The 22626-nt window shown below is 34.2% G+C and overlaps 1 protein-coding gene across 1 annotated transcript; it reads right to left on the bottom strand.

Annotated features, from left to right (window-relative positions):
• Positions 1-3603: 3603 nt before the first annotated feature.
• Positions 3604-22278, bottom strand: Smp_171190 (MEG-8 family; the record flags this gene model as incomplete). Its single annotated transcript, XM_018796117.1, has 15 exons — positions 22219-22278; positions 19205-19249; positions 18919-18966; positions 17351-17401; positions 17122-17172; positions 16034-16069; positions 15547-15597; positions 14635-14670; positions 13289-13324; positions 12257-12271; positions 10300-10314; positions 9015-9038; positions 5466-5487; positions 4730-4750; positions 3604-3667 (listed from the first exon to the last, which is right to left on the bottom strand). The coding sequence occupies exons 1-15, from the start codon at positions 22268-22270 to the stop codon at positions 3604-3606; spliced, it is 567 nt and encodes a 188-aa protein (XP_018650362.1). The 5' UTR covers positions 22271-22278.
• Between the last annotated feature and the right edge of the window lie 348 nt (positions 22279-22626).

Here is a 22626-nt window from a genome sequence, read left to right as displayed (position 1 = left end):
GATGCTGGCGCCGAAAAATGGAATGTCAGCACAACTCAACAAGTTCGATAGTATTGGCATCTCAACTGACTTGATAAAGATCTTAAAACGTATGGAGAAAGGCTCGTCTTCTGGGTCTGAAGTGTGAATGTAGGCAGACCACACTATAGTGATTCTGCTGTTTCACACAATTGATTCGCTTTGCCATGTTTTAGTACCATGTTATGTAATTCATAACCAATGAATCTGGACTTCGTATATGCTGTTTTTTTCATGCATTCGAACAAAATACGGACAACTCAGCCATTGCTTTGTGACATAAAGATTGTGAATCATTGTTAAGTAGATACGGGACACTGATAACAGCCAAAAACCAATAAAGATATAAGACTGTAGCTGATCTGTGAAATAACATCTCACCGTATGTGTAAGTATGGTTTTATTTAAAAGTATTTGATGGCTTGGTAATAGAATTTTTAGCTGTCAAAAGAATAAAAGAGGCTCCTGAGAAAATGTCAGGGTTTCCTAGTAAACAGCAGTACCCCTTTTCCCCAATATATTTTTTCGTTACAATTAACAATTCAAAATCATCTATGTGTTCTTAAAAAAACAAAGGATTATCTAAATATTCAATCGGGAAATGTCAGGCTCCACTGAGATAAAACTTTCATTAATATTACTTGAAACAAACAGATTTTCGATCCATTGTTTAATTCATAGTGGTGTCAAGCACACGTGAATTAACTAGAACTTGAAGGCTTCACAATTCTGTGGCAGGTGTCGAGTCGCAGTTGACTTTGATCACCACTACAAGAAGATTACGTGCCAGTTACTAGGTTAGATCCCTCTGAAGGCCAAATATCAGAAAGCAGCTAAGGTTGTAGTAAGATGTATTCGTTGACGATCTCGTGATAGTGAAACAGTATCGAGATCGTGTCATAGTTTACAAGCGAGACTACTGAGCGTGCGAGAGTTCGTGCAAGGTCAAAAAACAAAGGAAGAGTGTCTTTTCGGTACACTTAAATAAACAGATACAGTAAAACAACTACTGGTTATAACAATGATTGTTTCCGTTAAACCAATCGTGTTCTCTCCATAAAAATAGGTTACTACAAACTAAAAACCTTTCTGAATAACTTCTAAACCAGGCTACCGATTGTTCAGAAAAACCTCAGAACCAATTATACTTGGTTGACTGTACAACAACAATGGTTAGACTCACCTAAAGTATCACACAAAGTGATTCACAGGTCATTTTGATAGGTGAAAATTGTGATACTGGAATTTCTCAGGAAGTATAAAATGAATGACGTATTGTCGATGGCGTCGAGTCTCGATTGACTATGATCACCACTACAATAAGATTACGCGTCCAAAATCGACTTGGTTCCTTTGAACCAGAAAGCTGCAATTAGTCCAGATAAAGTATATTTATTGGCGATCTCGTGGTATCGAAAGAATACCGAGATGTGCCAACGAGTACAGGCAATAAGAGCAGAGCGTAAGAAAGTTCGAGCCAACAAGGCGGACGACCGAACGGAAAGTGATTTTGATGCAGTTAAACAACAACGAGTACGATAAAACAATCACTGGTACAATTGGTTATATTAATAATTGTTTCCAGTATACCAATCGCGTTTTCGTTGAGAAAAGCAAGTCACTACAGTGTCACTGCTGTACGTTGGTAGTATTCTACATTTGCTGGCGTAAGAAGATTCCTAGAAGTCTAGTCGTGTATCCTTAGAAAATCTGATTACAAAGTCAATGTATTACCTGGGTCAAGTATTTCCCACTAATTCTTAAGGTCATCTGAATATAGCATGTTTGGAAGCGTATAAACAAAAATGAATCACCTGAAATGAGTGTGAAAATATGGAACAAACCCTTCTTGTTTAATAAAATACCTCAGACTCGTAGTCTCAATGAAAATTATCACATCAAAAACTACAACAAGAGCACCCACAAAATACTGTATCTCCGGTAATAGGAAAACATCATTGAGAAGATTTTAGTTTCATCGAATTACCGACCTGACAGATGGCGAATAAATTTGCACAACATCACACCTTTAGGTCATCAATGTTGGTGATCCTTGTGGACGGTAGATTTACTCCATTTGAAAGGGAATGGTGTGACCTTCTAGTTCACATCAAAGTCACATGTCGTGGTTTATACTTAACTTGATTTATGCTATCATGATAGTCATGTGAATTGACCATTTTGCTTACTGTATAGATCTGATAGAACCTTACTGAGACATATACTACCAAGAAAAGATTACAGAAGTACAGAGGTGTTCGATTCGTTTGTCCTTACTGTTTATCCATGATCTTGAGGAGGCTCTGTAGCGTAAGATGATCCGCCGTCTAGTGAAGAAACGGTTCATCTTGATGGAGAGGTTAACTAGGACTTAGTGACTTTTCAATGGCTGCATACACCCTGACTCAAAACAAATTCCACAGTGTTTATAATCGGTCGATAAAGCTTCTCTCCCTATCACTAAAGAAAAGAGTAATTTATCTGTCGACAGTATTTCTACCACTCTTAAAATAAAGTCACCAGTAAAATAGGGTTCCTGTTTTTATGTTTAACTAATGGCTAGACTGTAGTGTCTCGTATCACGTTAAGCCCCCATGGGTCATTCTAGCTTCTGGGAAAACCAGTTTATTCATTTTTCTTGAGTCACATTTTGACCTTGTTACGTATTTGCTTATTGTCCTTGACTGTTTCTACATGGACGTAGATGTGTGCATTGTTTACCCTACTCAGCACATATCTGTAGCTGATTTTTGTCTCATTGCAAATATTGAGTCACGCTTCATCAAAATGAGTTGGCTCACTCGCCCCTCCGCATTCTTGCTTCTTATTATGAATGTCTGTCTGGATAAACGAGTGCTTGAAATAAATCCGTCCAATGCAACCAGTATTTGGCTTCTTTTTACCGTTATCACACAAATGGCGTTAGTCTAGATAACATACATAGTTCAATGGAAGATTTATGTTCACAGCATATTCATTCGTCCTTTTAAGTTGGAGTCATATCAACGGGCTACAGAAAGACTAACATTAAAGTATCCTAAACAGTGATTAATTTTACTGATACTAACCATCCATTAACTCAATGTAATGATTGGCTAATATACTTCTGATGAATAACTCATTCCATTCGCGATATATTCATAAAATATAAAAATTTAACTGCATTAGATTCCTGACTTTTATAGCTTTAATAGTTGATTTTCTTTCAAGTCTGATCCCACCAGCCCTATATGATAATTAGAAGTTGTCAAACTGACTTGCTAACTAAGAATTTCCGAAACAGTGCAATTTAAGGCAGGTGAATGAGCTCAATTGAACGTACTATAATTGTAATTCGTAATAAGCGCCCAATCAAGCTCGAAGGAATTATCAGTTAGTACAGATACCACATCGTATTACAAGCAAAATATAACAACATTATTCACATGACATTGACTTCGATTGTTCATCATTGTTAGTAATTAGGTTGAGTAAACATAAGACAAAATGAAAAATATTTGATACTTTATTGTAAAACTAACATTGTTTAGTGAATATTCCAGTGTATATCTTTCTGAATGTTCAAAAAGACTGACAGTAAAAGATTTAACTTCCCAGTAATAAGTTTTTCATATTCTTTAAATTCAAGAATGATGTTCTGAAAAGGTACCTAAAATTATTAAGTAAATGAAAGGTCTTGGAAATCAATCAGCTTCTATTGCTGCATATGTTTAATACCTTTATTGTAATCCAATATATAATTAAAAGCGTGAGTCAATTGAAGCTAAACCACCATGGAAAACCTGGAAGCACTGGACTGCCGTTTCATCCTATTGTGGGACCCCTCAGCAGTGCGCATCCACAACCTCGCCTCGCGAGATTCGAACCAAGGAGTTCTAGTGAGAAACAATGACTAGTGGAGTTCAAACCACGTCTGTTGTGAGATATCAACTCACTGAAGACAATTGGTGAACGGTTGCTCAATTCCGTGGATTGGTTGATGTTAGACATAAATAACATTGAATGCCGGCCGGCTCAGTGGTCTATCGATTAAGTGCTCTGGCGCGAGACTGGTAGGTCTTGGGTTCGAATCTCGCAAGTCGGGATGGTGGATGCGCACTGCTGAGGAGTCCCGTGATGGGACGAAACGGCCACCCAGTGGTTCCAGGTTTTCCATGGTGGTCTAGCTTCAATTGACTCACGCTTTCAACTATGAAAATACTAAATCTCCACAAAAACCCCCTTCTGATCCAATTCATAGTCTATCGTTTATAAAATATTTGAGAATATGTTTATAATGATGCATTTTGTTTGCATAGGCAAATTGGGATTTAGTCATTTGAATGCTGATAAAGATGTATATGCTGTTTATATAAAACAATGAATACTTTGTACATTCATGCTGGTTAGCTTTATATATCATAAAACTTATCCATTTATGCTCATGTTCTTCTCAGTCCTCAAGGGATAACAGAATATGACATTTCTTTAATTCCAAGCAATATTATTAATTATTTTGTATGAAATCAACGAATTCAGTGACTCTGAAATCACTAACAGCAGTTGACAAAGTTCAATTCTGAAGTAACGTATCCTCATTATATTACAAAATATCATGGTTAAGGTATAAAAGAATAATCCACTACTTTCATATGCCCCTAAAAAATTTTGTTCAGTATGCAAAAAGGTTAATAAAATAAACTGTAAATAGATCATGGCTGGTTTAACTCACCAGAAATTGAATAAATAACTCCTTCAATCAAATAAATGACATTTTAGTAATGGTAATAATTAATTCCTGAAAATTAGTGACTACATCTCCCTTTGCTGATGACTATTCATGTGATCTAGGATTGTTTTAAAATCTTTGCTAGAAAATAGTAAATAATGAGTCTTCGGATTCCAAAAAAGTTCACAAGCCCAGAACGAATTACTTGTCGGCTGACTACCGACTTTCCCATCGAATCATCAACGAGTGGAATTCATTACCTCAGCACGTGGTTGAGGCTCCATCCGTCGACTCTTTCAAAAGAAAGCTGGATCAGCTGAGAGACCATCATTGCCAGGACTAACACAGGCCATCAAGCCTGCTGTCCTTTCCAAACTGAAACTAAAACTGACTAGGATTAAGCTGTTTAGACAACTATTATGAAATGTTTGTCGTTTTATAATTTTTTTAAAGTTCCATATGTTCCACATAACTTCAGTTAGGCTGATAACAGTTAAACTTATCACTCAACATATTATTAACACTATATACATGAATGATGACACTTATGTAGTGATTGTAGCCAAAACTAATTTACAAGCACTCATAGAATTACGTTTTTTACCATCTTTTAGAAATGGTATAAAAGTAAAAAATAAATAACCCTTTCGGAAATTGTGAAAGCACAACTTTATCCATACAATCATAAATATTTGACTATAGACACTTTAGTAATCAAGTATAAATAAATAAATCTTACTTATGATTTATTGGATGGAACTCTAACATGATAAAATAGAAAGTTTGCAGTAAATGTTGATGAACATTGTGCGAAGAAACCATTCACATGATTCAAAAATGATAACATTTGGTCGATTCTTATCATCGATTTCAACCAGGATATTTATTCAAAATTATCTATAAAGTCAAACAAATTAGTTTTGAACGAAACTCGGTCATAAATTTGTTGAGGCTATGGTAATTCATCATTTAAAACTTGATCTTTTTTGTATATTAACGATATATTCAGTCACTTATTATACCATGATCCTCATCCCTCCAACCCACCTTTTTTAATTTTGCAAGTTGATTTTTTAAAGGTACTTGTTTCTTCTTTTAGATTCGTCAAGTGAACACTCAGCATTTACATTTGTCTTCTATATATGCCGTTTTCATTGTACCTCTCTCATTATCCTTAGATTATTACATAATTTATATTTGAAATCTATAAATATCTTTTTTGATTAGGTTTAGGTAGCAACGAGACAACATTCTATTTGACTTCAAAGAATATCGGGGTGAAAAATTGTATTCCTTAATTTCTTTATCAGACTTTCTATTTTAATTGTAAACTACTATATACGTGAAACATAACCATATCATCATGATTTTACAGTTTTAGTAAGTGAGATTTACCCCTCGTGGACAAGCGTTGGCTGCACACCAGCATTCTCCATCCAACCCTGTCCTGGACGATCCTTTCCAGTTCTTTCCAGTTGTTATTCATCCTTCTCATACCCGCTTCTATTTCCCGGCGTAATGTGTTCTTTGGTCTTCCTCTTTTTTTCTTTCCTTCCGGATTCCAAGTTAGGGATTGCCTCTTGATGCAGTTTGGTGATTTCTTAATGTATGTCCTATCCACTTCCAACGTCTTTTCCTAATTTCCTCTTCAGCTGGAAACTGGTTTGTCCTCTACCATAAAACGCTGTTGATGATAGTATCCGGTCAATGAATGTTGAGTATTTGGTGTAAAAAATTGTTTATAAATACTTGCACCTTCTTAACGATGGTTATGGTAGTTCTCCACGTTTCAGATCTGTACAGTAAGACTGTCTTGATATTCTTATTGAAGATGTTCTCTTTGAAATTAATTGACAGTTGTTTTGAGTCCTACATGTTCTTCAAGTGTTGGAATGCGGCCCTTGGTTTGCCAATCCTCGCATTTACCTCTGAATCAGATCCTCCTTGTCTATTAATGATGCTTCCCAGGTATGTGAATATTTCCACATCTTCTAGAGGTTCTCCACCAAGTGTGACTGGTTTGGTTTTCTATGTGTTGTATTTGAGGATCTTGTTTTCTCCTTTGAATATGTTGAGGCCTGTTGATGCAGAGGCTGCTGCTACATTAGTTGGCTTCGTATGTATTTGTTCGTGTGTATGAGATAGGAGGACTAGATCATCTGCGAAGTCGAAATCATCTAACTGGTTATGAGATGTCCATTGTATTCCGTGCTTCCCCCCCCCCAGATGTCGAGGTCTTCATAATCCAGTCGATCACCAGAAGAAAGAGGAAGGAGGAGAGTAGACAGCCTTGTCTGACTCCGGTCCTTACTGGAAATGCATTTGCCAGCTCTCCTCCATGCACGACTTTGCACTGTAGTCTGTCGTATGAGTTCCGGATAATGTTATTAATTAAAGAGGTAAACTAAATTACTTAATAATTTCCACATTTGCAAAAAATGGTTTTCTTGCCAAGAAGAAATCTCTAATCAATTTTCAAATTTATAACCCTGAGGTATAACCAGTTTTAAGGTGAATTCACTTTTTAGTAGTTAAGTTTATGAATTTAAAATTAGTTATCGATGTTGAAATGGCTAGTATACTACATTTAATTGAATTATGTTGTGGGTTAAATGAAGTCGCGGAACAAATGCTGAGATAAAAAACTCAAAATGAAGAGTAAGTAAATTTCTCTGATGTATAAAAGTGAAATAATTACCAGTATGGGGGATTTGTAGGGATTTCCGAATGTTTTGGGATCACGAACTAACTTAAATTAGAAAACCATAGAAAACGCAGATACACTGCACATCTGTTTTGTCCTAGTATAGGACTTCTCAGCAATGTTCATCCTCGGTATGAGGCAGGTACCCACCTAAGACAGTAGAAAATGGTTGTCCCACGTTGAAAACCAATTTAAATTAGACTAGTAAACCACTGGGGTCGGATTAATAGTCTAAAAGTTAAGCTCCAACCAGACGACCTGAAATCCTTAGGTTTGATTTCTGGGATGCTCGTTGATGTGCACTCCTAAGGAGTTCAGTACTAGAATGAAATAGCTGTCTTGTGCTTTCAGATTTTCAATGGTTGTCTAGTTCAGGTTATTTCGTGATTAAATGGCAACAGTTAGTTAAATTAGATAAATTTAGACTAAGAAGATGCAAAAGGAAAGAACATGTATGCATGTGTATCAGACCGTTCTATAATCGAAAGGACCATTGGGTTATTAAGTTAGCCAACGTAGGGGAAGTGATTGAAACTTTCTTGACTATTAAGATCATATTTTTAATTCATATTCATATAGCTTTTTCAGTCTAAAAAAGTCGAAGCCTGATTGTTATTGACAAATTATTCGTGACCTAAAAGTTTATTTAAAATGACTAATTAATGTAAGTTTTTCACGATCAGACGAGATAAGACGGGATTGCCAATAGTTTTAACTGAAATTGTGAAACAGGTCAGTATGTAAATTTAAGAAAATTCATTTCTTTACAACAACAATGTAGACCGTAATAGAGACCTGGTCAAACTTTTTGGCTACTTAAATTTTTTAAAGTGTACTTTTTGCAGTAAAATTTCCCATTTTATATTTGTTTTAACCGACTAATTATGTGTAGTAACCTAGTGTACTTAAACAATATCATAAAATGTTTTCAACCTATAATGAATTTAATTAATGAGTGATTTTTGAAAAAAACCATCATATTGGTTGGTCTACGTTCCGGCCCACTTTTTCTTTAGAGAAACGATATGCGATTACCATAGTATCCTTACATCAAACATACTATTGTAATGAAAAGAGATGACATAGTATCAAGACTAGTTGTAAAAACTTGTAGATGGATATGAATGGCAGCTAATCTCGGTCTAAAAACATATTTCTTGAATATTCACAAGTTAAATATAGTTGAAATGGGAATTAGTTACAACACAGCGTATTTTATTCTGAGAATTCTTTACTGTGACATTAAATTATGTATTCGTAATATTGTAAAAAATGGATAATTGAATTCTTAACATTTCGTGACTCATAGTAAGTCGCTTCTTCAGATAATCCACGAAATGATCGAAATTGTCTGAATTGAATCATATATTTTGATTTGTCCCCCTGTACTAAATAAACTATCGTTTACTTAGTCTGAACATTTATTTATTCTCCAGAGAAACGATTTACAGTGAGTATCGAAACTTTAGAAATTCATTTTTCTACTCATTGGAGCATTACTTAATTATCATGACACAACCCACTGAATAGGCAATTCATTCGAAATTATCAAGTATGACTTTGATGAAGATGATGTCAACTAACCTTGTTCACTGAACAAATCGAAAACTTAGAAAATGAAGAACAAAAATGCAATTTACAAATTAGAATGAATGAAATGGATCAAAACTTTGAAAAGAAAATTTTCAATGTTTTGTATTTTTAAGCATGTCATCATCAAATCTTTACAACTAACTACATATTTATATACAAAGCATACACTAGTTGCTAAAGTCGAATTGATGTTAACTTTAGTCTATTAGCCATTTTCTTGTGAACTTATATCTTTGATTATTGAGAGAGAAACAACATTTATTGCCACTATTTTTATCACTGATCGATCTTAAATCAGTTTCAATATTTTACGTTTGTTTAGTCTAAACATGTCAAGGATGAAACAGTCATCATCAGTGATATCCAATGATCTTTGTACTGTATCATGAAGTTATAAAGGCCGAAAACGTGTACCATTTTAGGATAATTCATTGATTTGATGACTAAACGCTCACCACAAAACACAAAGCTCCTAGGTTGGCAACTTGATATGGTTGTGGATGTTCTCTAATAAATAGTCCCTTACTAAGAAAAAACAGATATCTACTGTCACATGGTTCCCAATGATACCACAGGAGAAGTCAATCCTTGATGAAATCTGTCTGCAAATATCGTGTATGTTTGTTTAATGAATAGATAATAACAATTTACATTGGCAGTTTATTATTTAACAAATTAAGAATACGTAGTAAAGAATATTTGGCAGGTAAAAAGTAACAAGCCTATGTAGCTATATCAATTTCATATTGTGGTGAGCAAGAACACGTGTGAAGACAATCGAATATATTTTAGCACATTACAGAATATCTCATTAGAATATGAGAACCATATAGTGAACAGTTAATTTGCAAAATAACCAATTGTCTCAATCTTTACTGTTCCTTCTGTAAATATCAGTTCATCTCTAATTTCATTGTTTATGCATTTTGTTACCAATTACGCTTCATTTCAGTTCATTCCTTATCGATCTCCTACCAAAATACATTCTAGGTCTGACCATCACTATACTTTACTTATGTAGACATAAGTAGTCCACACCACAATATAAGATAAAATGAGATATTAAAAATTGTTACATCTTGTAAAACACCGAAACAAAACCAATGAATAAAACACTTGGTGACATTATATGAACTGAAATAAACTATAAACATATACCGGGGTAAATTATATATTCATTGGAAGACATAAAACTACATTTGTAGTAGTTTCAGTGTTACACACAGTATTTTAAACTGAGTTTATTCAATGAAAGAAAAAAACACTTCATACTCACATCCATCGCCAACTCCTGTTTTATTGTGTAAAAAAAGAGAGAGAATATAATCAAAATAGTAAATTTCCAATCTCCAAATTTTGGGGAAAATCTTATCCGTTTTGGGGAAATGGCACAAAATCCCCAAAATGGGGAGATTGGGTTATATCATTCAATAAACAGTATATAGTAAAAATGTCACTTATTGAGACAAGATTTAATTGTTAGTTAGCTAGTATGTTCTCTACTTAATTTGTATATTTTAAGTTATAATCTGATGAGAAATTTTAAAGTATACATACATTAGTCTCAGAACGAGATTAACCAGTTGTTTACTATTTCATCATTTCTGATGGATGATTCACTAATAAGTATACTGTTATGAATTTAAAAAATAAGCTGTCTCCAAACTGTTGTGCTTTTATGTCCGGCTTTTTATCACATGAATTATACACCAATCGGAATACGACTTTTCTAGTCTTAACACTGCGACAAATCAATGACGTTCGACCAGTATGAGTAGTCTAGCGTCCTTATTGGCCCCTTGTCCGCCTAGCCCTTCCAAATGAGTTCAAAACACCGATTACAGCTTCTGTCATGTGAATCATTTATTTCAAGCATACTCGGTTTATATTCCAGACAGACAGACCGCATCACTCCATAAAATAGAAAATAATATCTGTACAAGATCGAGCCAAATGTGGCTGTGAACATGGGATACAATAATCAATAAACTGAATATAATTTAGGGACAGTAAATCGTATAATAATAATCCATAAGTCAAAATGAAGCTTATAATAAGATGAATATAGATAGACACAATCTAATTATTCAATAGTTAAACAATAAGAATATATATAGAATAATAGTTTATTAATAAGTCCAGGAGGTTACTCGTACTTATGTCTCCACTAGGATATAACATATACACTTTTACAATTTGACATAATCATGATTTATGCAGTGGCATTGTTCCTGTACATCGGAAATGCAACATTCAGTTGAATAGTACTAAATGAAATTAATGATCAAGGTAGGCTCCATTCACTATATTCACATCTTTTAGTAATCTTAAACAATAAATACAAATAGCTTGACTGACGTTTGACAACTTCCGTGGTATCCAGCCTACGTGAAATGTCTTTCTTTGTATCAAAGGATAAGTATATTGTACAACAGTTTACTTAGTATTAATTTATAGCTGTTAAACATAGCTCTATATTATACTTGAATAAATGTATCTTCAGATAATTAGTCATTTATAATAGAAAAATTAGGGTTAGATATGGGATCCTAGATAGAAATAGAAATGCATAACATAGATCCTGACCCCTATCTAATTGACATAATATGCCAATAAGCATAGTATGAGGTTACAAGTGAATATCAATCCTTAGAACTGAGATAAGATGGTGGTTGGAGTTGGTCAACAGGAAACCCTGGACCCGGGTTTCGTGCTACTTGGCACTCGTCAGCAAGGTTTACCTGTAATCTTGAGGGAACTGATGCTCCCTGACGGATTCGATCCTGTGTCACTCAGCTTCACAGTCAGAGACGTTACCACTCAAGATTACAGGTACACCTTGCTGACGAGTGCCAAGTAACACGAAACCCGGGTCCAGGGTTTCCTGTTGAACAACTCCAACCACCATCTTATCTCAATATATGTAGTGTACGCAGTGTGGAGCCACCTAGACTAGTGGCCACATTGCAACTTGATCGATAGCATTCGATCAGCACTAAGAAGGACTTCACACGCATGACATTGATCCCCACCCAGTGATCAATCAATTGTAATCCTTAGAACTGTTCATCACTGGTCTAAACTTTAAGAAGTAGATAGAAAATGTTTCAAATGTTTTACTTTTTAAAGTCTTAACTAGATTCACTATAGAATATTGGTAGTTATAAAAAATATCACTATTATATTAAAATGAAGGTTGTGAACGTCTTAATGCAATAAAACTATTTGCTTACTTTTCAGGAATGACTCTTTAAAACAATCATATTTTTAAAAAACAGAACGATATACTGAGTACAAAAAAGATAATTATATTAGAATGAAGCATGATGATTTAATTATAAATAATATTGCTGGATTATGTATCAGAAAGGGGGTTTGTGGAGATTTTCGAAATTTTAAATCGTTGAAATCATGAGTCAATTGAAGCTAAACCTCCATGGAAAACCTGGAAGCACTGGACTGCCGTTTCATCCTATTGTGGGACCCCTCAGCAGTCCTCACTAGTGACTGGCTTCAAGAGGTATTTCCTGGAGTTCTAGTGACAAGCAGTGACTAGTGGAGTTCAACCATGTCTGTTGTGAGATAGTAACTCACCGAAGACAATGGTGAATGGTTGCTCAATTTTGTGGATTGGTTGAAGTTAGACATTAACATCACTGGATGCTGGATCAGTAGTCTAGAGGTTAAGCGCTCGCGCGCGAGACTAATATGTCCTGGGTTCGAGTCTCGCGAGTCGGGATCGTGGATGCGCACTGCTGATGAATCCCAAGATAAGACGAAACGGTCGGTTATATGTGCTGTACGAATTTACAATGTTGAGATTTTAATGTATTAAGTTTCTTTTAGTAACATTTAGTGGCCCTGAAACTGACTCTAATTGGATCGTATGCATGTTATTGAAATACATATGTCGGTTATCCTCGTATGTAATAAACGACTTAATTCGCATTAGTGAATAACGAGATTAAATAATTCAAATACGAGAATGGATTTTTGAATACATATATACATACTGATTGATCTGGACAGACAATCAGAGGAATGAAGCTCCTCCACGAGGAGTAACAAGCATAAGTAGGAGTAGGTAACTTGTTACTGTTACACAAACTAATATACTTGATCTACTGAACAGAAGAAGATTGTCACGATTCAACAAAACTTATAGAAATTCATATAATTCTACTTCCATAAACTCGTGACACAGATAAGACAAACCGACAAACATTTCCACGATTAACTTTAAAACAAGATAGGAAGTGACTCACCAGGTTTACCAGGCGTTGGTTTTGTTCCATTGACAACTGAGAAACAAACAACACAATAAAACGTATTAGTAAAATGAGGAAAGTAAGGCAATACTGTAATACAATTTCACAAGTTAATTATAATTATAAAATACTTATGATAGTTACATCTGGGTCAAATCTATTGGGCATTGCATTATCTTCAACACGAACATCAAACACAGTTCAACTGTATGGATCCAAAGTTTGTAGAGCTACTACAACCATCAATAAAAAGGCACAAGTATTTACAAACCATCGTTTACTCAGGATACTCAATGTTCGTTGACCACATGCCATCAGCAACAGCCTACTGTGAGAGAGAACAGACCAGCTTACAGCTAAGTAGGAAATTAGGAAAAGACGTTGGAGGTGAACAGGACATACATTTTGGAAATCATCCAACTGCATCATGAGGCAATCTTTAACCTGGAATCCTGAAGGGAGAAAGAAAAGTGGAATGCCAAGGAACACATCGTGTCGGAAATTCGAGGCAGACATTAAAAAAATGAATAGGAACTGGAAAGTATTGTCCAGGACAGAGTTGGATGGAGAATGTTGGTGGGCGGCCTATGCTACTCCACGAGCGGTAACAGGCGTAAGTATGTAAGTGAGTAATGTATACCCAAATACTCACATTTATCAATCGAAGTGTGAGATATGAGATGATGATGCAAATAGGGAACGTCAAATCGATCATGACATTGAAATATAAAGACCCCAAATTATTTCGTGGGGGAGGATAATGTTAGGAAATCTATGGTTTAAATTCTAGGTATCATTGATTCCAGTACACAACCAGCATGTTCAACATATACAATTCCAGGATCCAGGTAAGGCGGTTCCAATTTCAGTTGTTAATTCGAATACTAATCAGCATATTCTAGATCATGTAGAGTCTGTATATAATACACAATCTGACAGACATACAATGACCCTAAAGGGAAGACGTTCAATCGATTACAGAAACTTAGATTACAATCTAACCTGTAGCGGTTGTGGTACTAGTATGAACTAATGATTCTTTTGTACTTGATTGGTTGCTTGATTTTGAATGCCAAATACAATACATTCATTTGTGCTCATCTCGTTGTACTTGCTGTAAATTTCAATATTTCGGGAATTCCTAGTTATCACAATAATTCAAATACTTCAAATCATCACAAGAAACTAATCCATTTGTTCTACTAAACAGAAGAAGATTGTCACGATTCAACAAAACTTATAGAAATTCATATAATTCTACTTCCATAAACTCGTGACACAGATAAAACAAACCGACAAACATTTCCACGATTAACTTTAAAACAAGATAGGAAGTGACTCACCAGGTTTACCAGGCGTTGGTTTTGTTCCATTGACAACTGAGAAACAAACAACACAATAAAACGTATTAGTAAAATGAGGAAAGTAAGGCAATACTGTAATACAATTTCACAAGTTAATTATAATTATAAAATACTTATGATAGTTACATCTGGGTCAAATCTATTGGGCAATAGCTTATCTTCAAGACGAATGTCAAGACTGTTCAACTGTTAGCTAGTAATTAAATTAACAAATGAGTTTACTGTGCCACTACCTTTACTTCCTTTAATTTCACGCTTATTGAAATGATTCGAATTGTTGGTAAACGAACAATTATTGAACTGTATAATCCTCCATAAAATATCCAGTGTCTTTTTCTAATATACCTAATATACTTGAAGCAGCTTAAATTCTTCTTTTGTCCATTTACTAAAATATGAACTAATATTTCGTTGTCATTCACAGAGTCAAGGAGTATAGAACCGATTGTTATTCAATATATATATATCAGCATTGTTTGTGTAAGCTGTTTCGAACCCAATTCGCCAAATCTTTATAAGCGGTGCTCTTTAATACCTGTACCATCAACTATCATATTTTGTAGGAGTTGATTATTCTCAATTCGCATGACTCATTGTATGTTCAGCCGGATGTACCTGCAACTCAGAGTTGATGTTCACTCTGGGACTCGAACCCATTACCTGACGAGTCCCAAATAGGATGAAACGCGCGTCCTGGATTCCACCGCTAGTCACTATCCATCTTTACTTACTATCCCAATACAAATCTACGTATTCATTAACGGATCTCAATAATGTGAAAAACTTTCGTTAAAATATGAACTTAAATAAAATCCGGAGGAGTCATAGCATTAGTTGCCAGTTTTCCAATGATAAATTTTCAATAGTAATCGTGTGAAATAATGCACTCACTTGTACCACTTCGTGGGATTTCCTGGCGTGTTGGCTTTGGAACAGAGGGAGCTGAAAGAAAATACATAAGTCCTATGCTTATTACATGGAAAATGAATGCTGATTTCATAAAATAACGTTTAATTTTGCTTGTATTATTTGCTTTATTTTCATTAATGTATAATTCCATAAAGATTATATTTGAATTATGTTAATCAATGAAAGTAAATAGTCCACTATCATGTAATTTGGAATCACTTTACTATCACTGGTATATATCTGGTGTTTGTATGAACTAATGATTCCTTTGTACTTGATTGGCTGCCTGATATCAAATTCCAAATACAATACATTCGTTCGTGCTCATCTACTACTTCTCGGTTAAATTGTGTTGTTTCTGAGATTCCTGGTTTGTTCTGTAATTCAAATACTCTTTATTATCAAAACATAATTTCCCTTCACAGCATATGAAGAAGTATTGTAAATATTTGAACCGATATGCACTCACCTACTGTAGAGTTGTGAGATTGCGTATGAGGTAAACCTAGGAACGTATGCAAAATGTTAATCAGTAAGGCAAGATTTTTTTATGCAAAACAATTGGTTAAGGATTTTTAAAATAGTGTGAAAAGTTTTTTCTCGTGTACAAAGAGGTGAACTGAGAGAAGTGATAGGATCTTGTCACTTTTGGTAAAAACTCTTTATTGATATTGATAAGAAATGATGTTTCAAAGGCTGAAGTTTTTACTGGAATAGTTTGGTAAAGTAACTTCTGCTGACGATGAAGAAAGACAAACCGTTAATTATAATAATGGTGACTCATCGATGGATCCTCTGGTCAGTAAGAAAGAAGCTGTATCACGATCACTTTACCACTTCAGACCAGATAAGTTCAGTTGTCCCGAAAATATTCATCCCCAAAATTATGAAAACCATGGCTGATATAATTGCCAAACCTCTGACAAAACTGTCTGATGTGTCTCTGCTGTAGTCTAAACTGTCAAATGTAAAGACTGAGTTAATAACAATCAGCCCGTTAGTTCAACTGTCGTAGTCGCCAAACTAAGGGACAAGATTATTCAGGAGGGTATTCTAAACCACGTGAAATGGAATAATCTTTTAGCTAGGAGACAATTCGGTTTTCTAGAAAGGCTTTTCATGCTCAACATATCTTTGGCTCTCGGTGTCTCTTGAACCCTGAACAAGAAACCGAATGTGAAGATTGTAAAAGGAGGTAAACTTTTAGGGTTTGTTCATGCAAAAAAAGCTTTATTTATCTGATTGCAGGTGACCTTTAGATTTCAGAAGTCCCTCATAACGATTTAAAAACGGCCCTTATGAGTTTCCTAGTGAGTTTCATGAACTCCTCAATTAAAAATTAGTCCCAATAAATTTAAGATAAAACAGTACATCCCTAGTCTCATTGAAATGTACCATTAACTACATGCCACGGTTAATAATATTCGAACCCTGTATCAAATCAACTAACGAGCTTCTATCGAAAAACTTCCAAAGTTCTGTGGTACAAATGTCCTCTGTTTCTGAAATCGGTATATATTCTCAATATTATGTTAATTTACATCAATCTACACTTACTCGTAGTGTTCGTAAAACCTTTTTGACTTGGGTTTGGAAGTTTACATGTATCTAAAGAATTAAGAAATGTGTGTTGCGTTTACTACTTGAACAATGTAGCTCAATGACATCGAATGATGTTTAACTATGATCTTAATAGCAACATCAGTTTCAAAATAATAGTTTTTATAAAGATTGTATTTAAACTATACTAATTAGCTCCAGAATATAGTACAAATTATACTCTCACCTTTACCGTTGCATGAAGTCCCATTATTTGATTTCTGTGGTGTGTGGATATCTAACCGAAAAAAAGGCTAATTATTTTCATGTTCTGAAGGAAGTGTCATAAAACTAATAAGATTCAAATAATGTCTTTTCATCACCCTAAGATGTAATAGGAAAGTTTGACTTGAAATTAATGAACACCAAGGTAAAATTTCGATAGAGTTAAATCGGTAAAATTGATTGGGAAGTTTGTTTCAGAAACATATAAATGGTCTATATCAACTGGTATCGGATAGAGTTATAATATATGGATCATGGTCTACTCCATAGGCTGTTGACTACTTTAACACAGACTTAGTAAGTATGACATCTAAAGATTTAGACCTACACAAAATGGAAAATTATAAGTTTTGGTAGCTATCCATCAAGTTATTGTAATTTCAGACTCGATGTTTAAGACTCAGTCAGTAATAGACTTATTTGGATATTAAGTTAGGTTTATGTTTGAATTTGTGAAATAGTTATCCTTAACACCTTCAGAAATTAATCCCAAATAAATTAAATATATTCAGAGAATAAGTAATGAGTTCTCATAAAAAGTACATAATTCTATTTTGATCAACACTGTATTACATGTCGTATAGAAAATTTATGAATTCACAATTTATATAACACGCCATTATGGTTAGATATAATATTTACATTATTTGTCTAAATATTATATAATTGAGATCATGAGTAAATTAAAGCTAAACCACCATGGAAAACCTGGAACCACTGGACGGCCGTTTCGTCCTATTGTGGAACTCCTCAGCAATGCACATCCACGATCCCACCTCGTGAGCGAGATTCGAACCCAGAACCTACCAGTCTCGCACTAGAGCACTTAACCGATAGACCACTGAGTCGGCCGGCATCCAACGGTGTTTATGTCTAACTTCAACCAATCCACAAAATTGAGCAACCATTCACCATTGTCTTCAGTGAGTTGATATCTCACATCAGGACTGGTTGAACTCCACTGATCACTGCTTCTCACTAGAACTCCAGGAAATACCTCTTGGAGCCAGTCAGGGGTCTCACATTAGGACGAAACATCAATCCAGTACTTCCAGGTTTTACATGGTGGTCTCCACAAAAACCCCTTCTGATAAATATTATATCTCGAAGATTAAGCATACTGATTATTGTCAATAATTCAATTTGTTTCTGTTAAGCTTTTAGCAGAAATCTAAAGTTAAAATCTCAGTGAGAACATTACACGGAAAGACAATCTCACAGTACATATATAAACAAAAACATTAACAGTTCCAAACAAACCAAAAAGCCTTAGCAGTCCTCACTAGTGACTGGCTTCAAGAGGTATTTCCTGGAGTTCTGATGAGAAGCAGTGATCATTAGAGTTCAACCGGGTCTGTTGTGAGATATCAACTCACTGAAGACAATGATGGACAGTTGCTCAATTTTGTGGATTGCTTGAAGTTAGACATCTCTAGAAAGTCACATGGAATAGATCATCAATGAATTATGAATTCTTACTATGTACCCATTCATTTTCAATGATAATCTTATGAAATGAACTATACTTACAATGATCTGTTAAATTTTTCAAGCTTAATGTCTTTGAAGCATTGGAGTCTGGAAAAATAACACATGTTACATGATTTATACAAGAAAAATACAAAATGATTTGGTCGAATAATGTTTACTTATGGTTGTAATTGATACCTTAACTTCTTCAAAACTCAATACGATTGTAATTTGCAATGCTTTCCAATAAAATTATACTGATGAGATAATTAAAAACATAAACTACACTATATATATATATATATGAATAAATATTATGCCAAATTATGTAACACAATTTACCTACCTGATAATTTACTTGGATTCCTGATTCCTGATGTTGTATGTTCAACTGACAAAATAATAATTCAATTTAAATGTTTATGTTATACAAAAGTAGGATAATAAATAAAATTTCAATATTAGAAGGGGGTTTTGTGGACATTTCGGTAATTTCATATAGTTGAAATCATGAGTCAATTAAATCAGTGACCAGTGGAGTTCAACCAGTCCTGATGTGAGATATCAACTCACTGAAGACAATGGTGAATGGTTGCTCAATTTAAAGGATTAGTTTAAATTAGACATTAACACCGTTGGATGCCGGCCGACTCAGTGGTCTATCGGTTAAGTGCTCTAGTGCGAGACTGGTAGGTTCTGGGTTCGAATCTCGCTCACGAGGTGGGATCGTGGATGTGCATTGCTGAGGAGTTCCACAATAGGACGAAACGGCCGTCCAGTGGTTCCAGGTTTTCCATGGTGGTTTAGCTTTAATTTACTCATGATCTCAACTATATAAATTATTTTTAGGATACTTTTCTTGTTCATTGATTTATACTACTGGTATGCTTATTTCACTATCAGCAACAACATACTGTGGGAGAGAACAAGCCAGATTACAGTGGAGGAAGAAATCAGGAAGAAGCGCTGGAAGTGGATAGGGCATACATTGAGGAAATCACCAAACTGCGTCACATGGCAAGCCCTCACATGGAATCCTGAAGGTCAAAAGGGGAAGAGGAAGACCAAAGAACACATTACTCCGAGAAACGGAGACAGACATGAGAAGAATGGACAAAAGTTGGATTTAATTAGAAAGGAAGATCCAGAAGAGAGTGGGTTGGAGAATGCTGGTCAGCAGCCTATGCTCGATTAGGGGTAGCAGGCGTAAGTAAGTATGGTTATTTACTATTTCTTTCTTTTTCTTATAGATTATTTATAACTGAAAAACGAATCATCAAAAAATAAAGGAAAAAATTATATTTTCTTTTAATTAAACTATTAGATGAAATGGTATGGAAACACTTGAACATATATTTTGCTCACAGGTATAATTACCAAGTTTTGATTTGATAATTACGAATAAATTGAGCATTAGGTAGATTTTTATAAATAAATTAATATATTTGTAATATCCCAATGAGTAGAAAATTAGATCTTCTGAAGTTTTGTGACTCAGTGTAAGCCACTTCTTCAGAGAATAAATAACCAAATTCACATTAATCCAAGTTTAAATAGTACAACGGAACAATGAGAATATTAAGTAATCAATCAAAAAACAGGTCTGAATAAATCAATGTCATAAATCAATGTTCATAATCGACATGTATGTAAATTTGTGTGTGTGTGTGTGTGCATTGTTAAGGATGAAAAATGTGTGCCTTTTATAATGACAAAGAATAGAGTTTCATTTGTAAGGTTACTAGGATTGATAGTCCAAGTAGGATGTATGGTAAGGCCTTCCTTTCTATTTAGAGAAGTAGGATTAAGCATTATATGGAACGCTTCAGCTACTCTCTTTTCTTTGTAATCGGAAAAGCCTATTTGTAATATTCTGATATTTTTGAAATCTATTTGATAGTTGTTGAAAATGGAGTGAACTGTTATTGCCGATTTAAGTTGAAATCTACCCAGTTCTAGAGGATTATTAGGAGGTTTCCTTGTGTACTTAATATGTTCTTTGGCCCGAGTCAAGATTTCGCGAGATGACTCTCCAATATAGAAGGTATCACAATCGATACAACCTAATTCATTAGATTGTTTCAAAAACGAAGTTTAGTTCATTTTCTTGAATAAAGTGTTGCAGGAGATCTAGCAGGAAGTATATGTAACTGTAATATGATGAAATTCTCTCAGTGATATAAAGGCATTCACTTTTAATGTACTCCTAACAGTATAACTATTCCAATGTTAGGATATTTATCGAATTCTCAGTATTCTTATAGTGTAGGACAATCCATTACTTTCTCAAATTCATAAGAACATATGTTATTTGTCCCATGAAGAAGCGGCTTACACTAAGTCACGAAACGTCAGAAAATCTAATTTTTCTACTCATTGAGATATTACAAATATATTATATGTTTTGTATGTTTTGTTTGTTTTGTTTCTGATATTTATTTTGTACATTTAAGAAAACTCTAACAAGTACTTAAATGTTTACTCATTATTAAAAGAAATTAATAGTAGTATGAGAATACTTCCCAATATAAAAAGATATTAAATGCCTTCAATACTTTCAGCAAATACTTAAAACTTCCAGTTCCCACCATTGAAGTATGAAGAGTTTCGAAATGAAGACGAAATACATTTGATTGAGGTATTTCTTTTATTAAAAAAAACTTAATTCTATAGATGAAATCATCTTCAAAAATGACCAAATGAATAAACAAACGATTACTTTATAATACAAATTAATTGTAACTATTAAATGTATTTTCATAGTTGAAATCATGAGTCGATTGTAGCTAAACCACCATGGAAAACCTAAAAGCACCAGATGACCGTTTCGTCCTATTGTGGGGCTCCTCGGCAGTGCGCATCCACAACCTCGCCTTGCAAGATTCAAACCCAGGAGTTCTAGTGAGAAGAAGTGACCAGTGGAGTTCAACCAGTCCTGATGTGAGATATCAACTCACTGAAGACAATGGTGAATGGTTGCTCAATTTTGTGGATTGGTTGAAGTTAGACATAAACACCGTTGGATGCCGGCCGACTCAGTGGTCTATCGGTTAAGTGCTCTAGTGCGAGACTGATAGGTTCTGGGTTCGAATCTCGCTCACGAGGTGGGATCGTGGATGTGCATTGCTGAGGAGTTCCACAATAGGACGAAACGGCCGTCCAGTGGTTCCAGGTTTTCCATGGTGGTCTAGCTTCAATTAACTCATGATTTCAACTATGAAAATACTGAAATCTCCACAAAAAACCCCTTTTGATTATTAAATGCACTTTTTTTTATTAAAAAAACAAAAAAAAACAGGTAGAATGTAAGAAAACCAAACTATATCTATAACAATATCATCAATTGTAGAATCAACTTACACTTTGCATTAGCAATGAAATATAAAACGTAAATTAAGATAATTGTAAACATGATGTTATAAAAGTTTTAAAATTCTTTCATCTCTTTATATAAATAAATTACCACAGATTATTTTCAAATGGTTTCTCTTTTTTTTTTTCTTTTTTTGTTTTTTCTCTGTTTTCTATATTTACATAAGTCTATATTTGTTTTACGAAAAAAAGAAAAGAAAAGATAAAAAAGGAAAGGAAGGAAGAAACAAGACAAGATTATTTACGTATCAAGTTAAAATAAACTTAATACAAATGAACATAATCAAATTACAATTAATGTATCAAATTATAACGTTATTATGAATTACAAAAATATAATAATAGTAAGATAAACAAACGAATAAATCATTATGATGATTATTGTATAAGTAAATA

This window comes from Schistosoma mansoni, chromosome 2, assembly GCF_000237925.1.
Source record: "Schistosoma mansoni strain Puerto Rico chromosome 2, complete genome".
In the NCBI taxonomy this organism is placed as follows: Eukaryota; Metazoa; Platyhelminthes; class Trematoda; order Strigeidida; family Schistosomatidae; genus Schistosoma; species Schistosoma mansoni.
This window is presented reverse-complemented; position numbering and strand designations above follow the sequence as displayed.